The 24,662-nt window shown below is 37.2% G+C and overlaps 1 protein-coding gene across 2 annotated transcripts in view; it reads right to left on the bottom strand.

The window, feature by feature from the left end:
• Positions 1-11,280: 11,280 nt before the first annotated feature.
• Positions 11,281-24,662, bottom strand: part of LOC126281398 (feline leukemia virus subgroup C receptor-related protein 2) — a 636,393-nt gene continuing 623,011 nt past the window's right edge. The window contains exons 7-8 of one of the 2 annotated variants that reach the window (XR_007551260.1): positions 22,335-22,702; positions 11,281-21,019 (exon numbers count right to left, since the gene is read on the bottom strand). Coding sequence is in view for 1 of the 2 variants with exons in the window: in XM_049980331.1 (XP_049836288.1) it covers positions 22,411-22,702 (292 nt within the window). In the remaining variant the exon portion in view is untranslated. Of the gene's footprint in view, positions 22,703-24,662 lie in introns of both variants that reach the window. The other variant, XM_049980331.1, reaches the window with a different exon arrangement.

Here is a 24,662-nt window from a genome sequence, read left to right as displayed (position 1 = left end):
TTGGCTACAGGAACATTGATTTGCTTGAGACTTTTTCCCCTGTTTCTGTATGCTATTTTCTATTGGAGGTCTGTAGTAGTATTTTCACTGTTACATTTATAACATAGTTGTTAAACATATTAGCTCTTTTCTCTGGGTTATTAATGTTTCCTAAGCTGACCTTTAATACAATATTATTAACTCTATTTTTGTCAGAGTGGGTTTCTTTCTCTACAACTTGCCAGATCGCTTTGGTTCTGTTTGAAGAATATTCTATCTATTTGCTATTGCCGCATTTCTTTGCTTACTTTATTATTTTATTTAAGATTGATAGTTACTTCAAAAAAATATAAATCTAAGTCCAGAGTTGTTTTGAAATATTGTGTAGGTACCGTTTTCTACCACAAGATTTCCTTATACCATTAGTAATCACTTGTTGCATTTAATGCTTTGGGTTGTTTTGGCCTTCAATGGAAAAGCAAGATCAAAATAATATTTAAATATATTCATGAATGCCTGGAACTTATCAGAAATATTTGCTGTATTATACACTAGTTCCCATCATTCTTGTTGGATATAATTCTGGAATGTTTGTACTGCAGCATTACTGAAAGTTCTGCCCATGAGTGCGGTCTACCTCATAGAATTATGAGATGAATTAATGTTTGCACAAAAGCTTATAGCCTGTGCATGGTGGTCTGCCAGTCCAGCTTTAATTACTACTGGTTTATATTTTGTTTTGGAGCTAATTATTATTTGGTCTATGGTAGTACTACAATGATTCATTTCACATCTTGGGGAGTGGATTGTAATGTCCAAATTGTTGGCTGTTAATATGTTCATCAACTCAGATTTTGAGTTGCTTGGCTTATTAAAGTGTACACTTAGGTCTCCACATACAAGAACTGTTTTCCTGTTTGTTACTACTTTATTTAGCAATGTATCAATATGAGTGTTGAACTTTTTAAGTGACTATCTGGAGATTTATATAAACATATTACAATCACCTTGAATGCTGGAATTTCTATGCCTGATATTTCAAAATCTTTCTCAGTGTTTAAGGATTCAACATTGTCTAAGTTATTGAATTTGACACCTTTCTTTATGTATATTCAGTTCTGTCCATGTGTAAACTGACTGCTACATGTTTGTGTTACTAATACACAATCCATTATTTTCACTATCTTTAATTTATATTCTTTCATCCAGTATTTAGTTAATCAAGTTATATTAATGTATCTTAGTTTACTTGATAGGAATAAAGTCAGAGCGCTGGGAATCTTGCTAAATTACTGTACATTCTGATGAAGAAAAGTGACCTCATGAGATTTTAAGATTGTTCTGATTGTACTTGATTGACCACTTACCTTTATTCCTGAATTTAAATTATTTGGGAAAACTTCCTTCTTTTCTTTAAATGTGAGTTGGTTTTCTCCATTGGTTCTCCATCTTGCAGATAACATGGTCGCCTCACACTACTTCTCACTAGAATTGCTGAACTTCCTCCTGTTGCTGGGGTGGTTGTATTTGATGGTGGTGTTGTTACTGCTGCTGTAGGTGTGACTTTTATTCTTGTAGGTGATGTTGATGTGGGGGACCTTGTTGTTGGTAAAGTTTCAGCTAGTGGTGAAGTTTCAATTGGTACTGCTGTTGGTGTTGTTGGTTTTGTTGAGGTTCGATTTGGCACAGAAGTTGGAGAGGACGTTGCCATGTCTGCAGAGGTGTTTGTTGTTGGTGGTGGTGGTTCAGTGTCTATTTCTTCCCCATGTTCTGATGCTGTTATAATTTCAGATATCTTTTGGCAGCCTTTGTCATTCCTGTGCTTACCAAGATTAGTGTAACAGATGTAAGATTTCCATGGTTAGTTAATTGAGATACAGAATAAGAGAATTGAAACTGCAAATATAGTTGCAGAGCGCAGGTTGAAAAATGCTGAAAATCTCAACACATTAGAAATGTTACTCAGATCAGAATATTGGAAGGCTATTTATAGTAGGTCAACAGAAAGATAAATGTTACACATAGGAAGAAATGGATCACCAGAGATATCAAGAATGCCAGAGAATATATAAGGCATTCATATGAGATATATAGGAAATATTAGAGTGAAGCAGACTGTGAAATGTACAGACAAATGAAGAGAGAATATGGCAAGAGGATAAGGCGAGCAAAACTGAGCTATTATAAACATTAAATACACACTTCATCAAATATTTCTATGACATTCTGGTCACACATGAATTCTAATTTATAAGACAGAAATGGGAACATAGTATGTATAGAACAAGGGAAAGAACTGACTGACCGATGTGAAATATGTTCCACTTTAAACCAGTATAATGTAAATATACTGCAGAAACTAATGAAACAAAATAAAGCAATGACGAAAAAGAGTGTAGAGCCACCAGAAATAACAGAATGTCTATTCTTATATTTACAACACATGAAAGAGACATTACAGATATAATCATATCACTGAAAAAACAAAGACCGAGAGAGTGTAAATGGTATATCTGCAAAAGTAACCAAACACTGCTCACAATGTACATTTAAGCCTCTGACATTCCTATTAAATTTGGTAATGGAGAAGGGACTCCAAACTAGGCAATGGAGAAGGGTGTGTCTGAAAAGAGTAAAGTAGTGCCAAGTAGGCAAAAGAGTGTAGTAGGGATCCTGGAAACTACAAGGCTATAACAATCACATCCACCATATCAAAAATTGTAGAAATAGCTATTAAAAAAGAGTTATAATTTCATAGAAAAGCAAAGCAAAGCACAGCATGGTTTTTATAAAAACTGTTGTAGCAAGTTTCATGACACATGACCAAAGCTTTGGAAGAACAAAAGAAAGTCTGTGCCATATTTCTTACTCTTCAAAAGCCTTTGGCTGTGTATGTCATACTACATCGATTGGCGGTGGGATTGCCCTGTTGCCATTCATTGGTTGACAGGAAGTGCTATGGATGTTGGTTCACACATACAAATGTCCCTCGCCCTGTCACTGCCCCAATGTGTACGCACTCGTGTCAAATAGGTCTTGCTGTTTGTCTCCAACTCACATCAGAGGCATTCACATGTAAGCTTTGCTTCAGAGCACACACTTCACCTGCAATTTAGTCATACAGTAAGCATAGTGGCACAGTATTCATTTGAAGAACAACGAGATATGGTTTTTGTTTATGGACTAGCTGACAGTAATGCACGTGTAGCTCAACGGTTGTATGAGGAACGGTACCCAGCAAGATGACACCTACACCCGCAAACTTGGCAAAACAGGCTCGTTAGCAGGATATCATGGTGGAAGACTTCAAACAAAATAGGGTGTTGCATTTGAAGAGACTCTTCTCAAGCTTTTCAAAGAAACACCTACGACAAGTACTCGAGCAATTGGAGGCAACATGGGGGTCACTCATTGATTAGTCTGGGAGATTCTGAGGGATGACAGCCAGCATCCATTTAGTTTTCACCCTCTCCAAGACCTAAATCCTGTGGCGGACTACAAACACAGGCTAAGGTTTTGCCAGTGGTTTCTGCGATGTGTTGCACATGATCTTGACTTCCCCACCATGGTGTTATTAACCGACGAGTGTACTCAGGGATGGCCTTTACAACACTTGAAACGTTCATTACTGAGCAAGGGGAAATCCTCATGTGATGTTTGTCCACAAACACCAGGAACAACTTTCATTCAACATTTGGGCTGGCATTGAGGGTGACCATCTGATTGGGCTGGTCCATCTATCTCCTCGACTTACTGGTGCAAATTACTTTCACTTATTTAAAGAAATTCTACCCGACCTGCTGGATGATGTTCTCCTGGACACACAGCTATGCATGTGGTCGCAGCATGATGGATTGCCCGCACATCACAGTCTTGCTGTGGGTGGATATTTAAACGAACTCTTTGATGGCCGGGTAATTGGCAAAGGTGCCTGTACAATATGGTCCCTGCGATCACCAGACCTCACACCACTGGGTATTTTTCCTGTGGGGATTCTTCAAGGTTCTAGTTCACCCACGCAGACACAAACCACATAGAAATGAAGAGGAATTGATGGACTGCATTCAACATACTGCCAATCACATCAAGGAAATGTCAGGAATCTTTGAAAGAGTTCAGCAACACATGGTTCAGTGTTACCAAGCTTGTGTCACATCAGAGGGCAACCAATTCAAGCAGCTGCTTTAAGCAAGCAATGTCCTAGCTACAAAAAAGGCCCATTTCAGGGCCAACACAATTTGTAAAAGACTTTCTGTACACGAACTAACAGCTGTTGATGGGTTTGTTCCCAGTATGTCTTATCATGAAACTACAATGGCTGTGTCAGAATCCTGGTGGATTCGCCGCAGGTCCCCCAGAGTGGAAGAGTGGCAAGCTAGCACTGACCATGTGGGCTGCCTTGGATACATCGCAGTCTCCGGCAGGCAAAGCATTCGCGGTCATGCATTGTCCAGAGCATCCAGCAACAGAGCAATCCTGCGGCCAATCGGAGCATGTGGCGCCAAGTTTATGTAGTTTAAAAATTGTGCATTGTTGACCTACACAGCATCAGTAATTTTGGTTCCTTCTGGCATCAACTATCCAGGGTTAAAATTTCGTGACACAATTTTTTCTTTCCTGTATATTCGAAACTACCATGTATCTTGAATAAAATAGTACACCAATGTTAAGCAGAGAACTACACAATTACAGCACAAGAGTAGCTGACTAAAACTATCCAATCAACAGCCTACTAAAGTAGGGTGTTTATTATACAACATATTTACAGCAGTTTAAAAAACATAAAAGCACTACCAGTTTTCAAAACAAAACTAAGAGGGTACTTACAGATAGCTTGTTTTTTTCCAGATCAAAAGTAATTGAAAGATTTTACAGTACTAAAGCGATAACTTGAGAACTGTGCTACATAAACTGTTAAACGAAAAATAAAAATAAAATTTTTCATTGTGTTTCATTCATTGCAGCAGAAACCGAAACTGATTGCCTATGTGTAGAAAATTAAATTGATATAAGAAACTTTGTTTTGCCAATTCTTTCATTAATTATTTTAATGTATGTGTAAGATTATTGTATAATAATATTTAAAAAAACAATAAAATAATAATATATGTGCTCAAATTGTTATTTGTATGTAGCTGGAATCATAAATGTGTACTGACATAATATGTGCTCAAATTGTAGTTTGCACTATAACTGAAATTGTTAATTTATACTGATGTATCCAGTATCGCTCTAGATAGTGATCCAAGGATGAATAAATAAATGAAACATCATCACACATGAAAATAACTCTGACATTCCCCCTCCCCCCCCCCCCCCCCCCCCCCCCCCCCACTGATTGTTATTCCTGATGATTTTGCAGTTCACTTTTACAACGTGACATTAATCGGTAAAAACCTTTGTGCACATGAAAACAATACCCAAAAATTTCTAAATCAGGGTTTTTGCAAAATGGTTTTAAAATTAAAATGAGTGTCATTTGCATAAAGTGGGTACCGGTCATTTAAAAATATGTCTTAAGTAGGCATACATTCTGTACCAGTAATTATGCTTCCTTATGCTATAAAAGAAAAAAAAGGAAAATTATTTACGAAACATAACTTTATTTATGAAAATAATTGGAATTATTTACGTAAGACTAAATTTACATGATTTGTAAAGGCAACTGGTTTAATCTTAAGTGCTCATTTACGATGATTTTACAACTCATGCGTAAGTTTATAACGCACAGATGGTGGTTATGATTTTTTCACAGCCTTTACACAAACGAGGTAAATTATAATATCTTTTTGGTTGCATAACTGTCAAATACCGCACTGAAGCATCTCAAGATTAACAATGCACAAATTTAATGATATTTTCATAAAATGAAATGCTATTCTTACCTTTGATGAAAATGATGCTCCGACGTATTTTCTCATAATAAAACACATTATCTTGTAAGTATAGTTATGTTGATATTTCTGTAGCCCCAAAATGATCCAAAATGAAACATTTGTAACTACTAAATTGTAAAAAGCAGCACATAAATTATGAATTTAACTAATTTCGGCAGTAATTCAACAATGAGGCGATTCTGAAGAATAGCCTAACAATCATTGTGTACCCTTATCTTATAAAGTTATCATTTTAATTAATTACCAGCCCCAAATCAAATTCCTATGTCTGATTATATTACAAATGAGTTAATGTGTTAAATATTCCTTTGAGTGTGAAAGCGAGAAAGTGTTTAGGAAAGGTTTGAAATTACAGTATGCTTGAAGTTCATTGGAAGGCGCTAAGTGCTCTCATAATGAAGCGCTGGATAAACATAAACTGGATAATTTGCACTTCATTTTAAGCAAAAGCTGGTATTTTGCGCATCTCAATGTTTATACGTCATATCTCTTGAACTTTTTTTTGTACAACGATATAACTTTGCAGGAGGGTCTACTTCAAAAGATATACCATATGTGGATACTGTACGTGAAGCAAGTTGAAAAGAAAGTTAATTAATAAAGAAGTAATTAATTACAGCGTCATGCCTGATCCATGAACAGCGGAAATGTAGTAAGCGATTAACTTTTTCCTTTGATCATTTTATGGGGGTATCAGAGAGAAAAAATTTGGAAAGGTTTGAAACTATGTGTGAAGTTTGTTGGAAGTCACTAAGCCCTCTCATTTTCGAATTCTGGATGAATTAGGCCTAAGTCCATGTATTTGCACGCCATCAGTTACGCTGCCTCATCACTAACAATGACTGTAATACTTGTTATATCATGTTAAACGTTTAACATAAGATTATACCCCTTAACAAACAGATTAACAGCATTTTAAATTCCACCAACTAATTTTTTTTTTTGTCATCTGTCTTGTGGCTGGTGCCAGCCTCATCATTTCAAAGCAGGCACTTGCACTCAACTGTTTGTTGAATATATTCCAATCTCACCTTCCTCTACAGTTTCTACCCTCTACAGATCCCACCATGGACATTATTCCTTCGTGGTTTAACGCATGTCCTGTCATTCTGCCCCTTCTTCTTGTCAATGTTTTCCTTATTTACCTTTCCTTGAGGATTCAGTAGAGAACCTGATCTTTTCTTATCTCATCACTCCACCTAATTTTCATCGTCCTTCTGTAGCACCACACCACAAATGTTTCAATTCCGTTTCTGGTTTTCCCACATTTATTTTATTTAGTGCCATATATGGCAATACAAACTCTATTGTGTCAAACATTCATGAATTGCATAATTTTACAAAGTAAATAGAATTAAACAACTGAATCTACAAATTAGTGTATAAATTTTTAAGTCCATTCAGGGGCTGCCTCTGTCACTTCAAAGGAATATCCTAGATTTCCAGAGTAAGCTCATCTGCTACAGCTTCTTATGGTGTTTTTGTTTGTCTGATGTTCAGTGCTACAGCCCCATTGAGAAGATGAAGCTTTTCCCCATATATGGACGCCTTCTGCACAGGTTCCATGGTCTGTATTGATCACATTAATTGTTTTACAGACATGTAGTGGTAGGCTAATTCAATGCTGGCTGTTCTTGGGCCGAGTGTGTGTTATTCCTCATGAGCAATATTGTCCCATGTTTCTGCCCAAGTTGAAACACACTGCTTGTAGTGATTCTCTCAACATGATGGGTGACTGCCTGTATTTTGATTGGCTCATCCTAAGCTTTCTCACAATACATGATTCACTTCATATAATGCCGTGCTTCAAACATATTGTCAGAAATGTCTTCCTACTAATGGACCCATTTGTGCAACGAATGCCCTCTTAGAACATGATAGTCTTCTTCTTATAGCCTCCTTGCTTCATCTATTGTATGCAATTTTGATTCCAAAGTAAAAGAATTCCATCACTTTGTCGCCCCCAGCTTTTATGTTAACTTGACCACTAATGTCATTTTATCGTTCATCTTCTTTACTTTTATTTTTCTTTGGTTTACTCTCAGACCATAGTGTGTGCTCATTAGGATGTTGATTCAACTGAACAAGTCCTTTAACAATGCGTCGTCATTTTCAGAGAATCTAGGAATGGCATCAGCAAATCTTATCATTGATATCCTTTCGTCCTGAATTTTTATCTCACTCCTGAATCTTACTTTTGATTTCATCATTTCTTCTTCAGTGTATGATTGAACAGAAGGAGTGAAAGACTGCATCTTTGTCTTACACCATTTTTAATCTGAACACATTGTTCTTGGTCTCCCATTCTTATTTTTCCCTCTTGCTATTCAACATATTGCTTAATTTTACATTATTTACATTTACATTTAGGATGAACCTCATTTCAGGGCATGACAATAGATAATCAAAGCCCTGCTGAAGGACATGGTTCAGTCGTTCCAGTGCTGGGTGGTATTGGGTGACAAGGGGGGTGCTTCTTTGTGGTTGGTTCTTGGGATGGATGTGAGCATCAGATGTGTGTGGGGATATGGCATGGGAAATCCGTTTGTGTATTAGGTAGGGGGAGGAGGAGGGAGGGGGGTATTACCTGTCTGTGATGGCCTTTTTTAGGCCTTCAGCATACTGGGCGAGGGAGTCCTCATCGTTGCGGATGCCTCTACCACAGATGACCAGGCTGTATCGTAGTGATTTGGTATGGTGAGGGGGGGGGGGGGGGGGGGGGGGGGTAGCTGTCAGAGTGTGCAGAGTGTGGGTACTGTTGGTGATTGGTGGATATGATGTGGACTGAGGTGGGGATGGAGCTATCTGAGAGGAGGAGATCAACATCTAAGAAGGTGACATAAAGGGTAGAGCAAGACTAGGTGAAGTGAATTGGAGATAAGGAGATTGTGGAGGAATGAGGATATGTGTCCTGGTCTTGGCTTCAAATTATAAAGGCATTGTCAATAAACCTGTACCAGACCAGGAGTTTGGGGCTTTGGAAACTAGCAATGTTTCCTTTAGGTGGACCATGAAGAGGTTGACATAGGAGGGTGCCATGCAGGTACCCATAGCTGTGCCATAAATTTGTTTGTATACATTCCCTTCAAAGGTGAAGTAGTTAGGGTAAGAATGTAGTCACTTATGTGTACTAGGAATGAAATTGTAGGTTTGGAATCTGCAGGGTATTGGGAGAGGTAGTGTTCAATTGTGACAAGGCTGGGTCATGGGGATGTTGGTGTATAAAGAGGTTGCAACTGCAGTGATGAGTAAACACCAGGGAGGAAATGGTGTGGGGATGGCTGAGAGCCAGTGCATGAAGTGGTTGGTATCTTTAATGTGGGAGGCCATGTTTTGGACAATTGGTAGCACATTTTGGTCAACAAGGACTGAGATTCTTTCAGTGTGTGCACTGTAACCAGCAACAATGGAGTGTCTAGAATTGTTAGGTTCACAGATTTTGGGAAGTGTGTAGAAGGTTGGTGTGCAGGCTATTTGTTGGGGTGAGGAGGGAGATGGATTCAGGGGAGAAGTTCTGGGAAAGGCCTAAGGATTTCAGCAAGGGTTGGAAGTTATGCTGGACTTCTGGGATGGGGTCAGTCCAGCAGAGCTTGTAGGTGAAAATGTCACACAGTGAAGGCCCTCATCCAGTTCTTTTTAGGGAGGGACCAAGGGAAGAATGGTGATGCCAGTTTGAAAGTTAGAAATTCCTGGAAAGTAACCAGGGGACAGTTAGGTAGCAGTGTTGGAGGGTCATGGCTGGATGGTGGTACAAATTGGGTCAGGCAGAGTTCGATGTTAAGATTGGACTGGCTTTGATTGGAGGGGTTGGTGTCAAAGAAGCAGTCAACCAAAATGAATGACCACCACCAAACATCCTTCACACCCATAACCTCCCTGGCCTAATTCTAAGGTAACTCACTTTCCCCCCACCCCCATACAATAGTGTGTGTGTGTGTGTGTGTGTGTGTGTGTAAGAGAGAGAGAGAGAGAGAGAGAGAGAGAGAGAGAGAGAGAGAGAGAGAGAGAGAGCACGAGCACATTTCTCCTACAGCTAAGAAAGGAATTTCTTTCTGAAAGCTAGCAAAGCAAAACTCTGTACATTTTGTTTGTGTATCTGCTGATGATGCAACACTTCTGCCTTTTGGTGACTAGTCTCCTTTATTCCTAAATAATTCATTATTCTCAATCAGAACTTTCTGTACATTATTATAGATCCTCTGTTTTCTTTTCGTTTCTTTGTATATTATCCTTGCTAGTAACTTGAATGCAGGAGGTGTTACACTGATTGTTCTTTAGTTATCACACTCATGTAACCTACCTACCTTAAGGAGTGTGTGGATTAGGTTTTTCTGTGAGTCTGTTGGTTTGTCTCCAGACTCATAGATTCTACAGATTAACACTAGTATAAGTACTCATTTGGTTGTCAATTCTTCCAGTGATTTTAGAAATTCTGAAGGAATGTTATCCATGCCTCCTGCCTTATTTGAACACAAGTCTTTCAAAGCTATCAGACAATCCTTGCAGAGCTATGCAAGGTACTCTTTTTGTCTGCCCACTCTCTACCCTTGTTTTACAGCAGAATTGCTCTTTCACTCTTCATGTTCATATCCTTCCTTTTAATTCCCACAAATGTTATTTTGGCGTTTCTATTTGCTGAATCAGTCCCAATCGTTTCTTTTTGGATTCCATTGCATTTTTTTCTGCTGCAATTTTGGCTTGACTTCCCTACATTTCATGCCTAAGTGACTTATATGATTGTATTCCTGTTCTTTCTTGAACATTTATGTACTTTTCTTTCTGTCATTGATCAACTGAAGTATGGTATCTCTTTTGTTACCCAAGTTTTCTTCCCAGTTACATTCCTTGTACAAATACTCCTCTATTCAACTTCTTTGACTGCCCTTTCAGAGATGTCCACTCCTCTTCATTTTTTCTTTAAAAACTATATTAAGATATATTTCAGATACTCATTTTCTCATTTATCACAGTGCCCAATAATAAATAATTCTTCACTATGAGAAATGATCTTGGCGAATTATGCAGTATAATAGAGAATTGTATGAAAAAGGAATTTAAAGTTACTATGATACAGTATGATATCTTATTTGGAATTCCATATTGTTGGCATGTGTATTCTTCTTCAAGGTGAAATTCAATGAGAAAAACTAATATTTATCACTACTTATTTCTAGGCTCAAAGCATATAACAGATATGAAACTCTTCTTGATTATTTGTCCCATCTTTTCCAAATGAAGTATGTAGGGCCAAAATGCATGTATACATGAATCAAATTATTTTTGTTGTTTTTGTACTGTAGCACAAGACATCTTCAATATCCTTGTGAAAGTGTTCTATGGATGAGTAAAACATTATTACTTCTACTACTGCTAATCTTGCTACTACTAAAATAATGAAACAAAGTTGCAGCAATTGTATTTTTATTATTATTTGTACTTTTACATTGATTATCATAATACTGTTGAAAGTAACAACATTTAATGTAATATTGAAAGACTTCCAAACAGCTGCACATTAGCAGGAATAAATTCTTAATATTATTGTCACAATAGTGAATGCTTATGTGTTACCCTGCCTTTCCATGATACTTTGGCACTACTGTCACACTTAAGGGAGTTCATAAAATAGAATGATACTCTAACTATTAAGATAGCTAAAGAGTATTTCTAGCTTGCAAGAAAATATTTGTACAGTTGTTTCAGTTCCTTATAGTAGTTTACAAATGAAGGGAGTCAACACAGCTTTTTATTACACGAGTTACTGTTTTATTATTGTCATTCTCCTGGTAGCAAATTTGTAACATCGCCAGTGACTCAGGCACCAAGTTTTTATTAGACTTACAAGGTGTCAGAACTATGTTTTGGTACAACACACAAGTATAAATTGTAATTAATTCATGTCTAGTTGCATTGGATGTAACTGAGTCTGTGTGGCAGAAAAAAATGGTAAAGTTGTGGCCTATGTGGTCTGTTTCAAATGTAAGAGGCACTGAAATGAAAAACGAACATCTGCCACAATGGGAGCATGGAATGGTTCCATTCAAAATTACCACATGCATTTAGACACTTATCCCATTGGGAGATGAGATGATCAGTTCCTGTTTTGTAGAATGTGGTTGGTTCCTGACAGATCCACTACTGCACCCCCTTTTACATTCCTCATCTGACTGAAACTGACTTCCACACATGATTTTCTTCAGATTTAAAATCACACAGTGAAAGAGCCAGCCTGTACAGAGGATGTTTCATTGTTTCCCGAACAAATTTCTGATGGGTAGTCTTCATCTTACTGGCAGTGTGCATCATAATACAACAGGATGCTCCCCTCCAACAGCATTCCAATAGCACAATGGCAGATGGCAAAGCCAACAGTGGAAACATCCCACCTCTCCCTTGCCGAAGAAATCCAAAGCTGTTCACCCAACTTCTGGTAAAATCATAATGACTTTCTTCTTCAACTATTGGGGCCCCTCTGCTTGTCAAGTTCCTTGAGCATGGAACTGCAATCAGTGTGCAGTGGTGTGAAGATACTTTGCAGAAACTGTGACATGCCATAAAGATAAAATGGTGAGCAATGCTGTAAGATGGTTGGTTGGTTTGGGGAGTAAAAACCACAGGGCCATCAGTCCCTCAAGCTATCGGATGGAATCGTCCTGTTGCATGATAATAACTGCCCCCACACTGCCAATTGGCTAATTTGGTTGGGAAACACTGCAACATTCTCCATGCAGCCTGGAATTTTCACTGTGTGATTTTCATGTCTGTGGCAATCTGAAGAAAGACATGCATGAGTGTTGGTTTCAGTCAGATGAGGAAGTGCAAGACTGGGTGTGGCTGAGGATCTGTCAGTGGCTAACTATGCTCTACAAAACAGGAAATGATCATCTCGTATTCCAGTGAGATAAATGTCTTAACATGTATGGTGATTACTTTGATTGGAACCTTTGCATGGTGCTGTTGCGGTGGGTGTTCTGTTTTCATTTGACTGTTCCTTGTAGAACAGAAAAAAAGTAATATTTCATGATTTGTGACCTTGTCCTGAGAAATGATTAGAATAAAATTTGAGACAAACATTAAAATTGTACATTGACTATACACAGAAACACTGCAGCATTTGTAATACAAGTATCAGATACATAGGTACACTGTCATCTTATTTGCTCTAATATTGGTGCACTGTTCCCTAAGCTAATGGGAGAGAGAGAGAGGGGGGGAGAGGTAGGCAGGGAGGGAGGGAGGGAGGGAAGGGGAGAGAGAGAGAGAAAGTCACATGGCAGGTGAAATGGGTGGTGTGAGGACGTGTGTGAGTGTGGATACTGGAAGGGGGCAAAGGGAGAGGGATACTGACATGGTAATGGGAGAAAATATGTGGCCTCTTTTTGTTCACAAAACAAGATAAGTAACACTAAAGCCCATTGAAAGTGTTACTGTGACATTTGAAATTGTGTGAAATTGATTAGGGAACAAGGGAACTCATCTGCATAAGCCATACAAAGAGACATCATGTGTATGGATACTTGGGTTCATTTTACCTAGGGAGGCACTTCCAGACTTCTAAAGACTGTCATGTTACTCAAAAGTCCCACACTGTCAGTAAGTGCCTATGCTATAAGAAAACTTTCAGATGTGAGGGATACAGGTCAACAAAATTTCCAGTCTGTGAAACCTGCATTGGTTTCTTCATGCTTCAAGAAATTTAATCATGAGTCAATCAACCACATACGACCTAGACAATATTGTGCCAGAAGATGGACTTGTGCACATTACCTTAATATGTATGTACAAATAATAATGAATCTAAATTAGTAAGACAGAGTTCATGACCTTTATTAACAACAAAATGCACCTGACATTATTCTCAGGCACAAGAATATGCCTGAAATATCAACTGTCTATAATTTGGAAACCAACTCACTTTCTTCTAAGTGACATGTCTCTCCCAGATGAAGATACTGTGGAGGCCAAAAAAAGAAGCACCCATATCTCTGTGGAATGAGAATGTAATGATGTGTAAAAGCATCACTTAATTAGTGATGCTCTTGTAAATAAACACAATTTATGCAATTAACACATTAGAAAATATTACACATATAATGTTACTAGGGAGGATTATAGAGGTTCTAAATATCTGAGGCCTCTGGAATGGAAATGGACTCTATTATCAGAAAAGAGTGAATAGTTGCATATTTCATAATATGTTATTTTTGAAATTAGTAGAGCGAAGAAATAGTTCACTATGTTAATCATCACCTTCAACAGCTCCTCTTTCTGAGTAAAAAAGGCAAAGTTAAGTACTGCCAAATGAAAAGTAAAAAAAAAATATCTTTATGAATTTAATATTACATGATCACTGGCATGGCAGTGATTGTTTAAATGAATTCTTAAGCCAATTTGTAGAAAGAGAAAGAAGAAAAAGAGAGTAATTTGATTAGATAAACAATGTGCAGTGGCACCTCACATACACTTTCATACGGCTTATGTCTCACAAAACCTTAACTTTTTTAACATATACTTTTCAAGAAAACGTGCAAACAGCATCTAGTCTAGGTTTGTCACATGTAGGTATTATAAAAATGTGTATTCAGTTATTACATATCAACAAGTACAGATAGTTGCTTCAAACTAAAAGAAAGAATATACTGGAAAAATAATTGCAAAGAGAGAGAGAGAGAGAGAGAGAGAGAGGGGGGGGGGGGGGGGGGGGGGGGGGGGCACAGCACAGCACAACCTCTCATTCCTAATTATTTGTTTTTAAGGATTCATAAACCTATTTCAGATTTCTCTTCCAGTTTCTCAGAGTTTTGAGGTACAGTGAAACTATGGCCTAAGAGCTCCATGCTGTGAATGAAAGAATAGAAAGTAATTTCCCTCATATTTGCATTATTTGAATACAGGAGCAGAGTCAGAATTTCCTCAAATAACAATATAGCAACACTATATAGGGGTAGCACACGAAAACCACTAAATGTATTCAGCTATTTAACATTCAGTATAAAATAATAAACAGATAATTAGAATACACCATCATCAACAAGACAAAACTGTAAGGAAGAATATGAATTTAGTTAAATGGTGCCTTGTTTTAAAAACTAAAATCTAGTACTGTCATATTGATACTACAGCTAAACAACAAAGGTCGCATCACAAAAAATAATATCAGTACTGTGTTTAGGATGAAGATTAATGTGTTAACAGTTTGTTTCTAAGCTATGGATGTGTTTAGCAATATAAGCACTTGACATTTGGGTTTTGGAACTGCTGTTCATGTCAAGAAGCAACTAAGCCTCTGGAAACTGTTTTGAATGCGAAGGTCTACAATTTTAATTTCTGTTTACCTGTGCAAGTACTTAAAAGTATTACGCATTTTCAGAGAAAATGATAGGTACACATTTCTAATGTACAGAAGGGTAAAGTGTTGAATATTGTCTGGAAAACGCTATTATATTACATTATTACGTTTATTTCTATATTCTATTAGACTATGATAATTGTGATGGGACCCAAAAGGATTCAGCTAACAAGTGATACTTTGTCCAAACATATACTGGCACATTACTATATCTTACTACTTAACTATCAGTATTTTTCATCTAGGATGCTTTTATTGTCTTTGTTAAGCATAATCCACCTTACAGATATTTTCCAATAAATTACGGTATAATTACCATATTTATTTACAAGAATTGGGTGTCAACAAATGATACAGTTTTAAAATCTGTAAGACTTACATAGTGCCAAATCAAAGGTTAGTGATGACGAAGAGAAAATAGACATTCTCATTTCCTTAAACTTCAGGTTTAAAGTGTTTCATAAATTAAAATAACACATGTAAGATTTTTTATGTAGATACATCATCTAATTTTTTTTATGTGTTAAATCTAACATAAATTTTTTTACCCCCTTTTCATTCTCGTTCCAGTAGACACTTACTTTTCAACTGAGTGAATCTGAAATGATTGTTTCATTTATTATTTTCACACGTTTCTAATGAGATATTACATTGATTTTTTAATATTTTATGCTGTGTGTGTGTGTGTGTGTGTGTGTGTGTGTGTGTGTGTGTGTGTGTGTGTGTGTGTGTGTGTTAGCTCTTTCAGATTTATGGTGATCCAAAGGAGACTGTGAAATTCTGCATTAATTATTTAACAAGGGGGTACGCCATGGTTATTGTATTTTTTAAATTTATTTTTTCATAGTGTTAATTTCTTAAATTTGCTATAAGTACCTAGAATATGTTGTTGGCATATGATTTTGTATGTGGCTGTTGTTATCTAAAGGGTAGAGTACTAGGCTCAATCCTGGATAGGGATGAGGACCTTTCCTCATTCCATTTCCTCTAGGATGACCCCCCTGTCCATTCACCCTGCTATCAAATACTGGAGTCTTTCTCGAGAGTAAAAGGTGGCCTGAGTGACGGGTGACCCTTCCCTCCTAGAGCTGATCCAGAAAAAGAGTGGACTCTCCAAGCAGTCAGGCAAATAGCCTGGTCAGAGGTTTTGTCACAAACTTTTTTAAGATTTTGTAGATTTCAGTGGAATTCTTTATTATCCTCACATTACCTTTCAATTTTTATGTCCCAGATGTTCTTAGCCATCAAACAATTTCTAAGGCACTAGCCTTGTCTTATGTATACCTTATCTAGGCTTTGCATAGTCACTCTTTTACAGCACTGTATTCTAATCAAACACAGTACATACAATAATTACATTACATATTCTACACCCATTTTTCAAAAATTTCACAAAATAATGGTAATGTATTTATATTGTCAACATATCACAGGATACCAACACACCAGTTCACCAACAGTCAAAGAAGTTTTAAAAATTTTTTCACTAATTTCTAATCATTCCCATTTCCTTTCCATAGGGGGGTCAACAATATGGATTAAATAAGCTATGGGTATGAATCTGTACAAGGTTATGTACATAATCATACATTTCATGACAAGAAAAATGTGGAGAAAACCAAGCACAATCCTACTCCTAATAATGCATTTTGTATGCAAAGAACATTTTTTTGAAAAAAAAGAAAAGTAGTTAGTGCCATCTAAAAACTCTCATTCTAGAAACATTTTCTGCAGAAAGAATACTGTGTTGATGAAAAAATAGTTACATTTGACTGCTATCCCAATGGAGTAACGTAGTTATCTTCTTCATAGTTTTATATTGAAGCAGCTTAAAAAACATTGAAAAGAACTCATAACATTTACTGAAACTATTGAAAGAGTCAAAGGGAATAAATTGCAACATTAGAGGAAAACATGACTCCCATTGTGCTTGGAAAAATGTGGGGAAATGCTGACAGTACATTGCAACAGTACAAACTCATAATGTTGGAAAATAAATAGTATGTTGAAGTTGGTAGAAGGGCGTAACTGATAACACCAAATCTGAATACAATCTGTGAGTAGAAATAAAAAGTTTACAAATGGAGTATAAATGAGGGGGTCAGAATAAAAATGCATAGAATTTGGCTGTTACCACTGTCAACTTCTACTTCTGTATCCCCCCCCCCCCCTCCCGCTCTCTCTCTCTCTCTCTCTCTCTCTCTCTCTCTCTCTCTCTCTCTCTCTCCACCTATGTCTTTGTGAAACAGTAGTTCTTAAAAATACAAATTTTGGAACACAGAGTTTGGTATTATGGTTGCAACAGTACTGAAGTATTGTATAATAGCAATGGTTGGTGCTTGATAGAGCATATATACTATTTTGTTGAAATTTGGTGACTTCTGCCAATTTACAAGTCAAAGTCTCAGACACAAAGAAATAATACTTGGATAGTATTGGTATGCATTATAGCCGTGAAAAAATTCACAGGTAGTCTATTAGGAGCTGCATTTTCTCCATTATATTCCATATAGTAGATAGTGTGTGAAGCAAATATACTTTGCTTGTGTTCCATAACCAACAATTGAAGAAATGGTAATCTTTGGTCAGAACAAGGGTGACTGAAATGTTGTTATGGTCCCCGTTGTGTTGCACATACATTCTGTAAATGAATCAGTGGCAGAGATAGCAATCGTCTACCAGACAGTAAAATTAGTTCAATAGTTTTTGATAAAAATTTGGACAAAGAAGTAAATGGTAAGATAGTATATTTGAAAAGGTTTTGTATGTAATGCGCATTATGTTGAAGGGATTTAGGCCATACAGTTTGTGTTTCTAAGAAAAAGGAAAAAAAACAGTGTATACATTATCCATAAATAATGAACAAGTCAGTTGAATTAGATTTCAGAAAAAAGTAAGTTTCTCACTATGATAAATGCTGGTAGGTCTTATATTGTATGAGGGGGAGGGTAAATCAAAAACCTGCATGTGCAGGTCTCTGTTGGAGTTTTGGAATTGACAGAATATAGTGCTGGCCAAAATTAATCAGATATTTCTAGTATACAGACTGGAAGTCAGGAGCAAGCTGTAGATTTCAGGTCAGGAATGAGCACATGGCACCTTGCTACCAAGCAAGTATTTTCAGAATCTTCTCAATATGCCCACATTGATGAATTGAGTAAGTGGCCACCTCTTAATGACAATTCACAATGTGAAATGTTCAGCTCATCAATTTTCTGTCCTGAGCCAAAACAATGAATGCATACCAAAACTGTAAAAACAGTGGAGACTGCAGCATACGATGCAGGTCAAGGGGCGTGTATCACTCACTGAATGTTGCTTGGTAGGACATGGTAATGCTTAAAGACAACTCAGCACATGACAAATTTTCTGCTGACATTATGCTGGGATATGGTTTTCCATCAATCCTGTAGTTCACATCTTGCTCGCAAATAGACTTCGGTATTTTTCGTGTAGCTGAAAAGATTAGGAACAGTCAACAGTTTCCTATAGGGACAGGAAAGTTTGTATGGCATACCCTGGGTCCAATTGCAGTCAGCAGAAGTCTATGACACAGAAATACAAATATTGATCCCACAATATCAAAAATGTCACAATTCTTTAGATGAATGTGTTGAGATATGTCTACAGTTGCCATCATCTTCCAATACATTTTTCCACATACAAATGTTTTGCTTCTGTTTAAAGTTCTGGAGATGTACACTTTCTGGATGATCTTAAAACTACTACCGAGAAAAAAGAATAATATAGTACTTTGTAGTGTCATGATGATAAAAACCACATTTAAACTGACAATGTCAAGCCTAATGTAATTTGAAAACAAATTTAATAGCCATAAAAATATATTACTTGTTCATCACTAGTTAACATTGGTTATGATATAGGCTTACTTCCAGGACTGATACATATAAAGAATAAATAGTGAAAATGTACTACAAAATAGTTTTATATTGTCCAAACAAATTCTTATGGTTTAACGCCGCACAATATTCTTATATGTGCACAACTCTAGTTAAGACACAACGGCATTACTATTCTATAAATATAAGCTTGAGTCTTTCTAGCAAGTGACCATACCAGAATCACATCTTATTGTCAAAGACATGTGTACACTTATGATAAAATACGTTAATAAACCACATAATGCATTATATACAACATCATTCTTGTGGAAACAATTCAGTTTGCACTGGGATACACTGTATAAAAGGAAGGGCCAGTAATTGCTGTAGGGGTACAATACTGAACACACTGATCGAAACTGACAAGCTTACAGGAATAATTATTCATATTTGCGCTCTTTTAATACAAGATTTTAGTGAAATCAATGTTCGACAGCTAAAAAAAAAAAAAAAAAAAAAAAAAAAATGAAACAATTCTTTGTATTTAATGTAAGTAATTCATGCTCACTCTTATTAGTGCCTGAAAGCATGTGTGCTGTATTAAAAATAAAATTCAAACTGTGAATCCCAGTTTCAGTTAATAGCTTCCAAATCTGAACATTTGATCCTTTACACCATTTTTGTTTAGCTCAAATACGCTGGTATTTGCAAGAGAACATTCTTATAAAAGGATATTATTTGATGGTCAATGATACAACTTTATTTTAATGTGATTCATGATTTTATTTCAGAGGGCAGATAAATGTGTATAGTATTCCAATAGATTATTTGGGAAACAAAAAGGACTAGCTGTTAAAATATTTATGTGGTGTTTATGTGAACTCTATCTTTTAATTAGCCCTTCAAGGAAAATACAGCCAATAGGCCTTGTGAAAAATTATTGTAGGAATCTCTTCTCAAGATGAACATGTCACTGGTAATTAACCATGTACAGCCTGAAAGATCTAACAGACAAGGCTGCAGACATTTAATGTTTCATGAATCATCTGTTCTGATGTTTGGAGAACATCACAAATGAGATTCTCTTACAGTCAGATTCATTTGCAAATCAGTACTACTGGTATTGTAGGATATAAGCTGTATGGAATACAAAACTGCCAAATTACAACTAATACTGTGATTCAAAATTAATCTTGAAACAATACTTTCTGTGTGTCATGCCAGAAGTGGATATTTTGCTGTAGAAACATGTTATATTGCACATACTAGACTCAGACCTTCAATTAGACACCACTGTAGCAAAATAGCTGTAAAGGATTTAGCAAAATAGTTGCAAAGGATTAAAAACAACACTGCTGACTAATACAAAGAATTACTCATTTAACAACATAAGACGCCACACTGTTTCATAAATAAAAAGAACAATCACTGAAAATTACACTCTAAGCCATCTTTCAATAAGCAACAATTCTAATACCTATGGAGGCAGTCTTGGCCTATTTCAAACACTTATTTCAGTAAACTTAACAATAACTTATTGCTGCAATGAAAATGACACAGAAAAGAGTGAGGAGAAACAGGGCAGTGAATTATGATATAAACCTCAGACACATGATTATGTGCATTTCACTGATACATTATAACACACAATAGCTTTTGATCTTCACACCACATTTTCACTTGCTTATGACAAAAGTAAGAGTTGATAATTGTGATAACATAGTCAAATGTATTTCATCAACCTGCCAATGACATTAACATCATACAGTATAATAAGTTAATGGTGTCAACAAGTAACAAGTGCACTATTTACATACATAAAAACGAATCTCAAATATTCTGGGTGGATGTCACAGCTTTTTGGCACAATATCTAATTGTATCTTTCCATCCTCCTCCAGAAGGCAGCATAACATTTCTTGAACCATTCTTGGGTCATGACAATCATCAGTCCTACATAGAGAAAGAGGAAAGCATCATTAACTATACTAGGGCATAGAAGCTTTACAGTTCCAGCATATTTAATAGACTACAGAATTATCTGAAGATAAACTGCTTCCTGTTTTTATCGTGAGTATTTTGGTTCAAGTTACAAATGTTTTCTTGATATATTGTGGTTATAGTTCAGCCAGCCACTGTATGATAAGCAACTGCTCTACGTCCTTCCCATAACACAGCCAACATTTGTTCATAATGACACTAATTTGGATTAAATTGTATACGTCCAATTTGCACCCTGAAGCAGTGATAGCAGATGAGGATTGCATTACGTAAGATAGTCACTACAAGTGACTTATTATATGGTGCCGCCCCCCTCCCTTCCCCTCCCCTCCTCTTCTCCTTCATACAGTTTCACCTGCGATTTGTTGTACTAATAATTGTGATACACACTATAATATAGATCTTGCAGTTGGATGTTGCTCTCATCTTGGTGTGCCAAGCGGTGGCTTCTCATTTTTCCTTAAACTGACCCTGTGCAAATGGTAGCAGAAAATAGTGTTACAGAGACATTTTATGTTGTTTGTATTTTTACTGTGAGTATACCACAGGAAACTGGTAAGAATTGATATTTAATGTCCCATCGAGAGTAACACATTCTTGTGTCTATGAGACTGAGTGGCAACAAAAATGTTGTTAGGCAATATATCTCTTCAGACACCGAGTACATAACAATGCATTACGTTTTGGATTGAGAAATAAGTGGGCTTGCAATTTGAATATCAGTTTGCACTTAATGAGTACCTTATTAGTCCATTTGTAATTATTATGATCAGTAGTGGTATGTTTCACCAAAATCTCAACTTCGGTCAACCAATATTTTCATCGTACAGTACACTTGATTTTACGAATCACACATTCTTAAGTGTTTTGATAATATCATACTTAATTCCTCAATTTCTGTTGCATTTAATGGTGTTTGTGTGTATGGTAAGAGAAGTATGAGCAAAGGGTAAGTGAAATAAATCATATAAACTTTCTAATCAGCCCAAAGTTTTTAAATGATACAGAAGACTTGTCACCCTTTTGTTCTAGTTTTTAAACAATTAATTTCATTCTTCTGCAGAAATCTGTAACATTCAATGTAATAGGCTCACGACAAACCAGAATTGGAGGTATTTTGCTTACATTCTAGTAATATTTCATGGCCTCCATAATGTAGTTCGGCAAGAAATCACATACGAGTATACTTGTTTGGAATGTTCAGACAGCTGCAGTTAGACATCCAGTCTAGTTATATATCACTGGGTAGAGCACAGTACTTCATTACCAAGTGAGAGAATCCCCTGTGTGCTGCAGGCAGAGCCCAGGTTGCTGGTGCAGGGCTGCCAACTGTGGTGCACCTATCAGGCAGGCAACGGCACTGGCTGCAGGTGCTGCCGTTGTGCACTCTGGCGGCGCAGGTCGGCGCGAATGACTGCGGTGATGACCGTGCCAACCACCAGCGTGATGCAGAGCGCACCGTTGGCCCACATGTCGCCCGCCAGCTCGAACAGCCACGCGTAGAAGAGTGTGAAGGCGATGCCGAATACCTGCACCGACGCATTGAGCATGCCGGCGGAGGTGCCCTCGGGCTCGGGGTACGTCAGCTCTGCCGCCAGTTCGAAGCCGACTGGTAGGTAGCCCGTCATGAAGAACCTGCACACATGGGTGCACAGCACCACTCCCATCAGTATTTACAATATTCACTGTCCAGGATGTTAGAGATACTATGTGAGATACATGTGGATATAACTTCCATATAAGCTGAAGTCTATATCTATATGCTGGAAACGACTGTGAAGCGTGTCCAGAATGAACTTTCACTGCAGCAGAGTGTCTACTGATTTGAAACTTCCTGCCAGATAAAAACTGTGTGCTACATAATGGAAGATTCATTCAGGAAACAACCTGTAGGCTGTGGCAAACAATATCTCCACCATACCGTTTCTTCCAGGAGTGCTACTTCCACAAAGTGTGCAGGAGAACTTCTGTGAAGATTGGAAAGTAAGAGAAGAGGTGCTGGTGGTAGCAAAGCTGTGAGGACAAGTCGTGAGTCGTGGTTAGAGCACTTTCCCACAGATAGTAGAGTCCCTAGATACAAGTTCAGACCCAGCACACAGTTTTAATATTGTGCCAGGAAGTTGCAACTGTAATGTCCATGGCAGACAGTACTTGCCAATGCACACCATATCAAGGTCTCTTGCGGTTCCATTTGCATATGGAGCTCAGGAAGAATTAATGCTCAAATGGGTCTGTGCGTGCTTTAATTAGGCTAAATAAAAACAATATGGAATATAGTGAAGGAACAGACCGGTAGACCCAGAGATGAAAAGGAGCACATAGCATTAAGAGTAAAAGGTACAGAAGTAACAGACATGTGCAGTGTTGCTGAACCTTTCAGTAAGTTTGTGGGGTGGCGGGTAGAAAATTTATATTATATATCTTCTATTGTTTGTTTGCCGTTCTCAACACAGGCTCTCTAGCTATAATATTGGCAACCAGAAAGTGATTAGCAAAAATGCAATGCCTGCAATTAAAGTTCACTGTGCCCACTCTGATGGAGAACAAAATTCATTGATTATTGAAGTTCATTACTCTGATGATTTAGGAAAATTTCTGCAATTAATAGAAAATGCAGTTTACTGTAACAATTTTCGATATATTCTGAAAACAGCAAAGAGTAAAATTCCAGACAAATGATTACCCGTATCAACTATTGTACTACCAGAGCTGGTCAGAGTCTATTGCGTGGATCCTATTATCCCTAGATAATGAAACTGTTCAATAATCATTATCGATGTAAATGTTCAAAGTAAATGCTCGCCAAAATTTGATGTTAATACTCATCAAATGCCACCCTAGTAATGGTAGAAAGTCTATCCTGCGGCGACACGTGAAAATGCGACATACGCAAACTGAGACTAAATCACTGGTCATTCCGTTATCAACACTTTAGCCCAATACGAACTCATTGCTAATTGCATTCCGAGTTACGTAATATGGCATCCAAGGCTGTCCCTGGCAACTGCACAAGCGTGATGTGGCTTCCGACACAGAGTGCGTGCTGATACGAATCTAGAAGAGAACTGGGGCTTTACTCTAGCTCGCACGCTCTTATTTATATAGCCACCGTGCGGACCGCCAAAGGCGCAGCTGACAAAATTTGCCTTACTGTCTAGCCGCAGGGCTAGCAAAACGCCACTTCAAATTACTAAATAATTTATTGTTTCATTCGCTGAAGGCCAGTGAAGCTCTCGATTTAATTCTGCAATCAGCACACATTCTATAATACAATTTTAATGTTGCTAGGTTCAATACTTTTGGCGAGAGAATTATTTTAGTTGTCCTTCACGCAATAGATGAGCTCTGAACTTTCCCTTTGGAGAGACGCTACAGCTATAGTTTTATAGCTACCTTTTTTAAACTTCTCACATCTTTTTTGTTACAGCGTATCTCCATTCTACTTAAATCTAAACATCCTAGCTTTATCTAATTACTTACTTAATCTATCTTGCTTCCAAACTTTTAGGACACAAAAACAGAAAATCATGAATTTCAACCAAAATATTACTTTGTGAGATCCAGCATGCTGTTTCCATTTAATTACAATGAAAAA

This window comes from Schistocerca gregaria, chromosome 7, assembly GCF_023897955.1.
Source record: "Schistocerca gregaria isolate iqSchGreg1 chromosome 7, iqSchGreg1.2, whole genome shotgun sequence".
Classification (NCBI taxonomy): domain Eukaryota; kingdom Metazoa; phylum Arthropoda; class Insecta; order Orthoptera; family Acrididae; genus Schistocerca; species Schistocerca gregaria.
The sequence above is the reverse complement of the archived record's forward strand: the minus strand, read 5'-3'. Positions and strand labels throughout refer to the sequence as shown.